The sequence below is a fragment of the Oryctolagus cuniculus genome, chromosome 15 (assembly GCF_964237555.1).
Source record: "Oryctolagus cuniculus chromosome 15, mOryCun1.1, whole genome shotgun sequence".
NCBI classification, from domain to species: domain Eukaryota; kingdom Metazoa; phylum Chordata; class Mammalia; order Lagomorpha; family Leporidae; genus Oryctolagus; species Oryctolagus cuniculus.
The window spans coordinates 86,506,341-86,519,716 of NC_091446.1; the positions used below are offsets into that span (position 1 = coordinate 86,506,341).

At 38.8% G+C, this 13,376-nt stretch overlaps 1 protein-coding gene across 18 annotated transcripts in view; it reads left to right on the plus strand.

Moving 5' to 3' along the window:
* LOC100359320 (zinc finger protein 420) overlaps positions 1-11,859 on the plus strand; it is a 42,622-nt gene extending 30,763 nt beyond the window's left edge. For all 18 annotated transcript variants that reach the window (XM_070058147.1, XM_070058144.1, XM_070058145.1 and 15 more), the window contains one exon: positions 1,614-11,859. In XM_070058147.1, the coding sequence (XP_069914248.1) occupies positions 1,614-4,111 (2,498 nt within the window). In that variant the 3' untranslated portion in view covers positions 4,112-11,859. The remainder of the gene's footprint in view (positions 1-1,613) is intronic.
* The last annotated feature ends 1,517 nt before the right edge of the window (positions 11,860-13,376 follow it).

Consider the following 13,376-nt stretch of genomic DNA (forward strand, 5'->3'; position numbering starts at 1 on the left):
TTGAGGACTGAATATATGAATGGGAGTATTGTATCCTTGTCTCTCTCTCTCTCTTTCTCTCTTCTCTGTGCCTTTCAAATAACTGATAAAATGATGGATGTTAACAAACATTAGAGGAGTGAACCAGTGGATGAAAGTCCTTTGTTTCTGTGTGTCTGTCTCTCATTCACTGTCTCCTTGACTCTCAAGCAAATAGATAAGAAAATGATAAAGATGTGTAGGAACATGCCTCTGTACTGTGACATTAGAAATCATGAAGTGAAACAGAACCCAGCACAGGAATTTGGAAATAGGTGGTCCTAGACTCATCTAGAGAATTGGGAGGTACAGAATCACCAGGTCGCCTAAACCCAGGAATTCATGTTGAATGGCTCACATTTGTTTAGGTGTAGATTAATGTACAAATTCTTCCTTTTCCAGTGTCATGATAGAACAGCAAAGAGATAAGAAGTGGATAGGAGACAGTTTTCTATGAAAGTAGGAGAGAACTGATCCTCCAATACATATCAAAGCCTTCAGAACAGCAAATTATCAAACAGTAGTGTGTGTATACCAAGGATTGAGAGGACAATACCATGACTGTATTGATCTAGAATGAGCAGGAAGATACTTTTCAACAGGGGTACACAGTCAGAAATCCTTGAACTGGTAGGGAGAACATACCTAGCATGTGTGGGATATATCTGTACCTGCTATGGCTTTGAAAAACTGAAGCTATCAGCTTTCCTTGAGATTATAGGATAGCTGTCATCACAGAGTGCAAAACAGAAAATATTTGTCCTTTGAAAAAAATCTATAAATGTCTAAACCCATCCCCCGTGAAAATTGAATATGAAACACCCATAGGTACAGATCCTATTCAAGTGGTGGTCTTATTTAGAGGACAAACACATGCGTCCCCTGCACCTGTAAGTAGTTGATCCAATAAAACTCCCATCTCCAGGATCCACAGAGAAACGTAGAACAGCTTTTATAAGAAAGATACGTAGAAAAAGAAGAGCCAAAAACAAAAAACAAAAACAAACAAACAAAAAAAAACAAGCTTTTTACTCCAGCTATCCAGTGGGTAAATCTTTTTAGTCAGTGTTTCCACACTTTAAGAAACTTTATTTAGTTATGTTTCGTTATGATCCAGTGGTTACTGCACAAGTGCCTGCAATAGTTTGGACTAGGCCAGGATAAACCCCAAAGCCTCAAACTCCATTTGGGTCTATTAAGTGTGTGGCAGGGGCTTAAGCACTTTAGTCATAATCTGCTGCCTCCCAGCATACATTAGCAGGAAGCAATTTGGAGCAGAGTTGGAGGAATCAAACTGGCACTGTTGTGCAGACTTTCTAAGCAGTGACTTAAACTACATTACCACATAACCTACCCCCTCACACTTAAAATATTTCAAGTAGTAAAATAATCACAATTGAGCATTGGTAAATCTATTAGTATAATTTATTAATGTACCAAAGAGAAAAATCATACAATGTTCATAAATCAATACCTTTTACTGATAGGTTAAAATCATATGCCACTAGAATTGTAAGAAATGTTATTATCTTTACATGAGCATTCCAAAAGAAATGCATAGATGTGGCTGATACATATATTTTTTCTCATTTCAGTTGCAAGGCAAAAAGATGACCTGATTGAGGGCAACCAGCAAAGCCAAGATATGAATCCTAGGCAAGATGTAAGGACATACAAAAAAATATCAACTCCCAAGATAGTCGAATTAAGAAAAACATTTAATTTAAGCTCAAGTGAAATTACAAAACTGATTATGAAAAAGGAAAATGTTTCTGGAATGAAATCTGAGGTATGCAATGTATTTCAGAATGTGCTTCTCCCTACTGGGCCAGATAAAATAAAAGCTGGAGAGAAATCTGGTGGCCCAGATATGCCTGGGCCATCCTTCCCATGCTTGGAACTTAATCAGCATCACAATGTTCAAACTATGCAGCAGCCTTTTGGACACCATGGACAAGGAAAAGCCCTCATAAAGAAGTCACCCTTTCCAAGTGAGACCATGCATATGGAAACATCCTTTTATAAGTATAGTGTAGGAAAGACAACTCAGATAGGAAAGAAAACTTTCCATAAAAACTCTAACCTCCCCAAACATGAGCAATCCAACACAGAAAAGAAGCTCTATGAATCTGTTAACATTAAAGAAACTCTAATGTGCAAATCAGATCATGGAACAAATCAGAAAACAAATACAGGACAAAACCCTTATGCATATAAACCCTGTCAGCCACCTTTTAGCTGTGAATTATGCTTTACTCTGCATCACAAAAATCATACCAGAAAAAAATTTTATGGGCATAATGAGTGTGATAAAAACATTTACCAGAAATCAGAGTTCATTAGAAATCAGAAAATTCACATAGGGGAGAAACCTCATGAATGTAATGAGTGTGGAAAATCATTTCGCTGGCAATCAGAACTTAGCACACATCAAAGAATTCACACAGGAGAGAAACCTTATGAATGTAATACATGTGGAAAGGCCTTTTTCCGGAAGTCAGACCTCAACATACATCAGAGATTTCACACAGGGGAAAAACCTTATGAATGTAATACATGTAGAAAGGCCTTTCATTTGAAGTCATATCTCAATGCACATCAGAAGATTCACACAGGGGAGAAACCTTATGAATGTAATACATGTGGAAAGACCTTTGGCTGGAAGTCAAGCCTCAACGCACATCAGAGAATTCACACAGGAGAGAAACCTTATGAATGTCATACATGTGGAGAGGCCTTTTGTCGAAAGACAGAGCTCAAAACACATCAGAGAATTCACACAGGGGAGAAACTCTATGAGTGTAATACATGTAGAAGTGTCTTTCCTTTGAAGTCACACCTCATTGTACATCAGAAAATTCACACAGGGGAGAAGCCTTATAAATGTAACACATGTGCAAAGGCCTTTAGCCGGAAGTCAGACCTCAACACACATCAGAGATTTCACACAGGAGAGAAACCTTATGAATGTATTACATGTAGAAAGGCCTTTTATGTGAAGTCACATCTCAACATACATCAAAAAATTCACACAGGGGAGAAACCTTATAAATGTAATACATGTGGAAAGGCCTTTAGCCGAAAGTCAGACCTCAACACACATCAGAGATTTCACACAGGAGAGAAACCTTATGAATGTAATACATGTGGAAAGACCTTTTACCGGAAGTCAGACCTCAATACACATCAGAGATTTCATACAAGGGAGAAACGTTATGAATGTAATATATGCAGAAACGTCTTTTCTTTGAGGTCACACCTCACTATACATCAGAAAATGCATGCAGGGGAGAAGCCTTATGAATGTAATACATGTGGAAAGGCCTTTGGTTGGAAGTCAAGCCTCAATGCGCATCAGAGAATTCACACAGAAGAAAAACCTTATGAATGTAATACATGTGGAGAGGCCTTTTGCCAGAAGTCAGAGCTCAACATACATCAGAGATTTCACACAAAGGCGAAACATTATGAATGTAGTACATGTAGAAATGTCTTTCCTTTGAAGTCACACCTCATGATACATCAGAAAATTCACACAGGGCAGAAGTCTTATGAATCTAATACATGTGGAAAGGCCTTTGGCTGGAAGTCAAGCCTCAATGCACATCAGCCAATTCACATAGGGGAGAGACTTTATGAATATGATGAGTGTAGAAAAGCCTTTCATTTGAAGTCACACCTCATTGTACATCAGAAAACTCACAAAAGGTTGGAACCTTATAAATGTAATACATGTGGAAAGGTCTTTGGCTGGAAGTCAAGCCTCATTACACATCAAAGAATTCACACAGGGGAGAAACCTTTTGAATGTAAGACATGTGGAAAGGCCTTTCGCCAGGTGTCAAACCTCATTACACACCGGAGGATTCACACAGGGGAGAAACCTTATGAATGTAAGACATGTGGAAAGGCCTTTTATGGGAAGTCAAATCTCATTACACATCAAAGAATTCATACCAGGGAGAAAACTTTTGAATGTAATGAGTGTGGAAAATCATTTAGCTACCAGTCAGAACTCCGCACTCATCAAAGAATTCACAGAGAGAAGAAATATTATGAATGTAATGAAATGTGGGGAAACATTTCCCTGTAGTTCAAATCTCAAAAAGCATCAGAGAATTCACACAGGAGAAAAGCCTTTTGAATGTACTGAATGCGGAAAAGCCTTTTACAACAATGCTGATGTCAGTAAATATCAGAGAATTTACATAGGTAAGAAGCCTTATGAATGTAAAACATGGAAAGGCCTGTTACTGGAAGTCAGATTTGATTATACATCAAAGAATTCACACAGATGAGGGACGTTATGAATGTAATGAGTTTGGAAAATCATTTCGTTGCCAGTCAACACATCAGAGAATTCACACAGGGGAGAAACCTTATGAATGTACTGAATGTGAAAAATGCTTTTACTGGAATTCATACCTCAGGAGGTATCAGAGAATTCACACTGGAGAAACCTTATCAATGTAATGAATGTGGAAAACAATTTACTTGGAGTTCAGGTCTCTTGAAACATCAGAGAATTCACAGGAAAAATTTCATCAATGTAATGAGTCAGAGGAAGCATTTGGCCAAAATTCAGTCCTCAGTATACCTAAGAGAGTGCACACAGAAAAGAAAACTTATGCTTATAAATGATAGTTGAAAGCCTTTTGGTGGAAGTCAAAGCTCATACATCAAAGAATTCACCAAATTATTGTTAAGAATGTTGAAAATATTTTTTTGCCAAAAGTTTTAACTCACTACACATCAGAGAGTTCACTTGGGAGAAACCTTAATGAATAATGAATGTGGAAAAGTATTTTCCAAGAAGTCCACCCTCAATAGTCATCATAGAATTCAGAAAGGGAAAAATCTTGTGAATGCAATGAATTTTTAAAAACCTTTTGCCAAGTTAGTGCTCAGCAGATATCAGAGGACTCAGACAAAGAAAAAGCATGTTAATATAGTGAATATAAATAACCTTTTACCAGAAGTCAATCTTCAGCTCAAGATGAAGAACTCAGAGATGAGAATGGGTGTACATAGGCAAACACTACTGTGATTCATCTCTCACTGTCTACCAAAGAACCCATACAGAAGAATATAATGGAAGTTGAAAAACCTTTTTTGTTGCAAAGGGAAACTTCCACAAATATCAGGAAAATCATACAGAGAACCAGTGAACTGTGAAAGTTCAGTGTAGATGGAAAAATATTGCTGAAAGGCACACCCTATTAGGTATCAGGGAATTCCCATATGGCAGTAATCCTGTATGACAGAGACAGGGTATGTTTTGTTCAAAAGTGTATTCTCCTTGACATTCCAATCTGCTTTTTGGCCTCCCCTTATCAGTGGGATAATATAAATGAGCAATATTTTCACATATGAATGTTAAATCATTCAGTCTGTAAATCTTCATTTGAAATACCATATTCATCAATTACAGAGTTATTGTCTGGTCATTTTTCAGTTCATAATTTTTTTAGTCTTTAGATTTATCTAAAAAGGCAGAATTGCAGAAAGAAATCTTCCATCAACTGTTTTACTCCTCAAATGGCTACAATCACTGGTTCTGAGCCAAGCAAAAGTCAGGAACCTGGAATTCCATGTGGGTCTCTCACATGAATGGCAGGGGCCTGAGTACTTTGGTCAAATTCCAATACTCTCCCAGGCACATTAGCAGGGAGCTGGATCAGAAGTTGAGCAGGCAGAACCCATACTGGCACATGGGATGCCAGCATCACAGTGGCTCAATGTGCTGTACCACAATGCTAGCCCCTAACCTATGAATCTTTATACCCACATTGTTCTAATCCATGTTGTTGTCATAGGCATGTTGCCTGACTTATGTGCCACCCATAGTTCTGTACCCCCTGCCTTGATGAAGAGTGTTTACCAGTTTAGGGAGTGAGTCTGTTATAACCTTTGCATTCATGAGAATCACAGACTTGTCTGTGTGTAGGTTGTAGAGGGGATGTTAGCTAAATGTTCTGATGATCTACATCCAGGTAGTCTTCCTGAGATTGATTTTTTGTTCCAGTGTTTATTTTTTCTTTGTTTCTTACACTCTTAAACTCTTCTGTGTTCAGTTGCTCTTGTTTTAATTGAATTTTGACTTGACTAAATTCATGTGGCATGGTTCTGACCCCAGTTCATTGAACCATTTGGAGATGGTAGTGAATGGTAGAAATAGACTCCCAGCAGCACTTGCACTGCCAAAATCTACTCCTTTGCAGCTGCTGAGGTTGTACTAGCTAGAAATAAAACATGATTACATGCTCAGAATATATATTCCTCAACAGGCACCTGAGTCTCACGTCCTGTACCTGATGCCATGACACTTCCCACATTTAAACTTACATGCTTCAACCACTTGTAGAACTGATGCTCTGAGATTTTTGGCATTTCACAAAAAGGATCATGGAAGTGATACTCAAGCTGAACCCTAAACTCTACCATATTTGAGTATTCAGTTAGCTATGACCCCAGACACCTATATCCTGCAAAAGTATAATCTCTTATCTTGTAAAATGCAACATGCATTTTCTTCTGAGGTTTTCCACACTCAAATTGAATGTGTATTATCCCTATTTAAAAAAAAAAAAAATTTGACAGGCAGAGTTAGTGAGAGAGACAGAAAGGTCTTCCTTCTGTTGGTTCACCCCCCAAATGGTCGCTACAGCCGGCGTGCTGTGCCGATCCGAAGCCAGGAGTCAGGTGCTTCTTCCTGGTCTCCCATGCGGGTGCAGGACCCAAATACTTGGGCTATCCTCCACTGCCTTCCCGGGCCACAGCAGAGAGCTGGACTGGAAGAGGAGCGACCAGGACAGAATCCAGTGTCCCAACCAGGACTAGAACCCAGGGTGCCGGTGCCGCAGGTGGAGGATTAGCCTAGTGAGCTGCAATGCTGGCCCTATCCCTTTAAATAAATCTTGCTTTTCTGCTCCCCTTTATCTTCTTCTCTTCCTTGTTTTTAAAAAGAAAAATTGTCAGATGACTTTTTTTCAACTTGAAATGTAAAAGTGCAGAAAAAAGGAAAGACAGAGTGAGAGATCTTCCATCTGTTGGTTCTCTTCCCAAATAGCCACATTGGCCTGGTCTGGGCCAGGTGGAAACCAGGAGATAGGAGATTTACCTAGGTCTCTGACATGGGTGGTAGGATTTCAAGCACTTAAACCAGCTTCTGCTTTCCTGAGAGTATTATCAAGGAGCTGGATCAGAAATGGGGCATATGAGACACATATGGATGCCTCTATAGGATACTGGCATCATAGCTGGTAACTTAACCTGTTGTGCTACATCATCCCCTTCTATTTTTTCCATGTGGACAAGAATTTGTACTGAAGTCTGCCTAGGAGGGTCTCCTTGCAATAAACTAGTTCATTAACACAATTCTGTATGATATCATTGTAGCTTTACATTGACTTTAATATAACCTTTTTGCTTTTCACTTCCCCAAGGTGAGCCTGTTTCATTTTGAAATTGGTATTTACCTCCCCATCCACAGTGTCCTTTCTAGGTTATGTTTGGATTTACAATAAGCTTAGATCTAAGTTTATATCTGCTTAGATGGGGTACTTGGGTACCCCATGGCTATTCCTAGAATACTGGGCTACAAATTTGATAACAGATGCTCAAGCTGTATTTTCTTGTTTTCTACTTTTGTCTGAAAACAGTTCCACAAGTAAATCTTTCTACTGCTATCAATTGGAACATCTCATTTGTCCTGGAAATGGCCCCTGGAGATCATTCAAGCACTGATCATGAGATAGAAAAATCAAATCCTAAGATAAGCATATCTAAAATCAAATAGGTGCTCATTTGTATTTTTCAGTTCTGGAGACTCGAGGCTTAAGATCTGGCCCAAGGATGGTAGGGTTATGATGAGGGGCCTCTTCCCATTTGTAGACTGGCATCTTCTCATTGAATCACCAGTTCTGTTCAGGAGGAATCCACCCTCATGAGATAATTACCTCCCTAAGGCCCCACCTTAAAATGATCACATTGGGGTTAGGATTTCAACATGCAAATTCTGTGGGGATACATCCAGTCCATTGCAATCTACCTAGAAAGATGAAATTGTAAATAACACCAAGCTTTGAACACGTGATAGTAAAAATAAAGAAAAATGTATCCTCTGATGTTAAAGATCTGAAAAGTGAATTTCCCCACCCCCAGTGCTCTCAGTAGGGTAGGTTATTTGCATGCTATTATTCAAATATATTTCAAAAAATTCTTATTTATTATCTCAGATTTTTTTTTTTGTCAGAATCATCACATGTGTGTATATACTGCCCTTATATAAAGAAAAAGGTAAGTACATATTTACATGAATGCCTAACTGGAAATGCCCATGGAGTTAGCTATTTTATGTTCATTTATTTTTGTATGTAGATTTTTAATACTTTTCATTTCTGTATCATTTGAATTTCCTTCATCTGACTGAATTCACTAAATATTTCTTGAAAAGAACAGTGAAATAATGGTGCAATGTTCCCTACTCCTATGTAGGGAACAGGGGACTGGGATGCTAGCACATGACAAAGGATCCCTTTTTCCACAAATCCTACAATCTTTGTACCCAGTCACACCCTTAATGTTTTCTCCTTAGCACTAAACCATGCTTCTTACTTCTGCCCCTCCCTGGATTTTTTGAAACCTCTGAGACAGACATGTTGTCCCTTTTGTGCATGTAAACTCTGCACTAAGTCCAGGAATGTCCTCACTAGATTCATGTCCCACCCGCATTTGTCCATCCAAATCCTGCCAGGCCTGGCTGGCTGAAAGGTTCAGCAAATTTCAGAGTGTAGCCCATGCCCACTTGTAAACAGGGTGAGCATGTTTGTATGTCTTGGGTCTGGCAGGATATTTGAGACAAAAGACTGTGCTACTTACTGCTAACACATAGCTTTTCCATCAGCAAAATGATTTCCTTCTCTTGACTGGGGACCCAGGGTCTATTCAATGGATCTAGACATCATTAAACCCCACTTGTGTCCACTTGTGTGTTGCTGAGGGGTTTCAGCAGCAGGCTACTGTAGTTCTCCACATCACCTCCCTGTACATGGTCCTCTTGAGCATTGTCTGGGTCCTGTTATTCTTCCTGGGTGAAGCCCATAGTCAACATTTGTAACAGCACATTTCTCCTCAACATATTATCTCTGAGTCACAAACAGGAAAACGGAGTTCATTTTTCTCTGTGTGTCTTTCGTGCCTCTTATGTGAGATGAAGCTTATTTTGTATGCTATGGGCCTAAGAAACAAAACTGACAATAAAAGTATCTTGGCTCTGCATTAATTTTGTAATTTTTTTGTAATACTACAATAGAATCTCTCTTACATACCTGGGCCTGGCCTCTTATCAAGAACAGGAAGAATGGAATTCTCATTCTGTAAGATCACAGAGTAGTCCACAAATACAAACATATACTTGGAAAATGTTAGATAAAGTAAGACAAATGTTCAACACAGAGTAAGGAAGTTTTTAGAAAAATAATTTTTTTTTCTGTATCAGCAGTTTATGTTTCACAGAAAACCAAAAAGTCAATGTGTTCTCCTGAATATAAAAATGCAAAAATAAAGTGACAAAACCATGAAGAAAATAAGGCCAGATGAATGGAACTACAAATAGCACCATCTCTAGGTGAGTGGTCCAGGCTGTGAGGTAGTTAAAGGGAGTAAACCTGTTCAAAGAACTGATAACTGAGTGATTTTTTTTTTTTACTTTACTCTCGACCTAATTGCAGCAAAAAAACTTTTTAAAGACTTCATTTATTTATTTGAGAGGCAAAGCTATAGACAGAGTGAGGGAGAGACCAATAGAATGGTCTTCCATCTGCTGGTTTGCTACCCAAATGTCCTCAATGGCCAGAGTTGAGCTGATCTGAAGCCAAGAGCCAGCATCTTCTTCTGGGGCCCAAGTGCTTGCACCATTTTCCACTGCATAGAGCTGGATCAGAAGAGGAGCAGTCAGGTTACGAATTGGTGCCCAGATGGGATGCTGGCACTGCAGGTGGAGGCTTAGCCTACTCCACCACAGCTGTGGCCACAACAATAAAAATGTTGTGTGCTGTTTTTGAGTTATCAAACAAGGAATGTTCATAAGCATTTTCATATTTCCTCCAAAAGCAAACATAATTGCTATTGTTTACAAGAAAGTGATTGCCTATTTCCTCAAACACAGGATTTATGTAAATAATAGGGGTCAATTAAAAGTGGCACGTTATTAAGCAGATTTGCATTCCAAAAGTCATCCCTCAGAAGAAGAATGGGGGAAGAGTGGGGAGAAGAAAATGGTGGGAGAAGAAAACAGAGGGGAGAGCATTGACCATTAGGACCTAGAGTTCTAAGACTATTGAACAGAAAATCCATGATACAAAAGGAAAAAGAAAAGGAAGGAGAATCAGAATTCAGTACTCATTTGTTGTGGAGAGGGTAAAAAGCAGAATTCAATTCCATGGTTTGTGCATCAACACTGGTACTGTAAAATAAAATTAGAAAAATGTATCATGAAGATGATGGAAAGAAGTGAGACTGAACTTGGACACATTGTGTTTGCAGTCTCTGTTTTTATTAAATAGGTGGTGACATCCAACTAACAACTGGAAATATGAGCTAGAACTCAGGAGAGAGATCAAAGCAGCAGAATTTCAATGAGGCCTGGAGCCATTAGGATGAAATATTTTAAAGGAAAGCAAACAGATAAAATGCAGACAAGGAATGAGAACAGAATCTGAGGAAACATCAACATCTACTGATAGAGAATGATGAAGATAAAATCGTACAATAAGACTAGAGGCAATGAATTTTAAAGTTATTTAAAGAAATATCTCAACATTAAGAAATGTATTAATACAAGAATAAATATATAACTTACAAATTTCTGTAAAAAGTGAACTTATATTTAATTTTATTTTCCATAACTTTTGTGAAGTACTTTGTTATATTTCATGATATTCATGGCTCTATGGGGGAAAAGTTAATGATTATCCACACATACATGTTGAAAAAGTATATTTTAAAATATTTCTTTTGTAGAACAAATCCTCATAAAAGAGATTTCAGTATATTCTACTTTTTAAAAATTCTTGTTTATTTTCAACTATTCCTAAGGTAGTCCACCAGAGAGAGGAGAGAGAGAGAGGAGAATCATCCAGTGATTCACTCCCCACATGCCCACAGCAGCAAGGCCTAGGCAAGGCCAAAACCAAGAGCCTGGTCTTCATCCAGGTCCCCCACATGGGTGGGTAGAGGTACAGGCACATGAGCAATAATCTTGTTTCCCAGGATGTATTAGTGGGAAGTTGGATCAGAAGCAGAAGAGCAGGTATTGAAGCTAGGCACTTTGATAATGCATGGAGGCATTTTAAGAAGTAGCACACTACACAACAATGGCTGCCCTTAGTACCTTCACTTTAACATTGTAAACTATGAAATGAATATCTTGGCTCAAAGGCAGCATCACAGTTGAAAGATGCTCCATCAGCACAATTATTTAACACTGTGCAAGAGCTATTCTTCAGGGGCTGGCTCTGTGGCATAATGGGTGAAACTGTGACCTGCGGCACTGGCATCCCATATAGCACAGATTCAAGTCCCAGCTGTTCTTCTTCTGTTTCATTTCCCTGCTGGTGTACCTGGGAAAGCAATGGAAGGTGACCCAAGTGTTTGGGCCCCAGCCACCCACATGAGAGACCCAGAGGAAGCTCCTGGCTCCTGGTTTTGACCTAGCCCAGCACCAGCTATTGTAGCCATCTAGGGAGTGTGCCAGCAGATGGAAGATATCTCTTTCTGCCTCTCTCCCTCTCTCACTGTAAAGCTGACTTTCAAATAAAAACTAAATTAAAAAAAAAAAAAGCCTGAAAGTAACCATGAAACCATTGTTAAATAGACAAGTGGATCAAATATGCCCCAAATATATGCTTTCAATTGCTGAAAATTTCCCAAAGGAATGATGAAGAATGAAGTACACCTAAAAAACATGACTTAGGGAGCTGGCATAGTGATGCAGTGAGTTAAGCAGCCACCCTCAATGCCAGAATCCCACAGGGGAGCTTATTCAGATCCCAGCTGCTCCACTACTGATTGAGCTCCCTACTAATGTGCCTTGGAAAGCAGCAGATGGTCCAAATGCTTGGTCCCCTGTCATCCACATGAGAATCAATATGAAGCTTATGAATCATATGAAATCAATATGTATCTTGACCTTGGCCTGGCCCAGCCACTGCATCCATTTGGAGAGTGAACTCATATTGGAACCCTCACCTCCTTCAGATATCGGTCTTTTTTTTTTTTTAAGATCTATTTATTTTATTTGAAAGGCAGAATTTCAGAGAGAGGAAGAGACAGAGATCTTCTGTTTGCTGGCTCATTCTCCAAATGGCCAAAGCCATTTGGAGCTTCATCTGTGTCTCCTATGTGGGTGATAGGAGCTCAAGCACTTGGGCCATCTTCCACTGCTTTCCCAGGCCATAGCAGAGAGCTGGATTGGAAGTGGAGCATCCAAGTCTTGGACCAGCACCCATATGGCATACCAGCACTTCAGGTCAGGGCGTTAACTCACTGCACTACAGCGCCTGCCCCTGCTGCTTCTTTTGACAATAGTTTTCTCCGCATTTTCTACTTTCCCAAACTGGAAGTGTAGCTTATTGATTTTAAGTATTTTTCTTTATAATAAAGATATTTATAGCACTTTATTTTCATCTGATCCATATTAATCACATGAATTATTGTATATTATATATGTAATCATGTAATATTTTCTAATTTCTCTTGTGATTTCTTCAATGGCCCACTGACTGGAAGCATGCTGCTTATTTTCTACATATTTTTTTTTTAACTTTTATTTAATGCATATAATTTTCCAAAGTACGACTTATGGATTACAATGGCTTCCCCCCCATACCGTCCCTCCCACCCACAACCCTCCCCTTTCCCACTCCCTCTCCACTTCCATTCACATCATGATTCATTTTCGATTATCTTAATATACAGAAGATCAGCTTAGTATACATTAAGTATGGATTTCAACAGTTTGCTCCCACACAGAAACATAAAGTGAAAAATAATAGATGATTTTTTTAAATGATGATGAAATCAGAGCAGACCTATTGTCATGTTTAATCCCAGTGAGAGTCAAGTTGGGAATTGATAATTTCTTTTTTTTTTTTTTTTTTTTTTTTTTTTTTTACAGAGGATCAGTTTAGTATGCATTAAGTAAGGATTTCAACAGTTTGCACCCCCATAGAAACACAAAGTGAAATATATTGTTTGAGTACTCGTTATAGCATTAAATCTCAATGTACAGCACATTAAGGATAGAGATCCTACATGAGGAGTAAGTGCACAGTGACTCCTGTTGTTGACTTTACCAA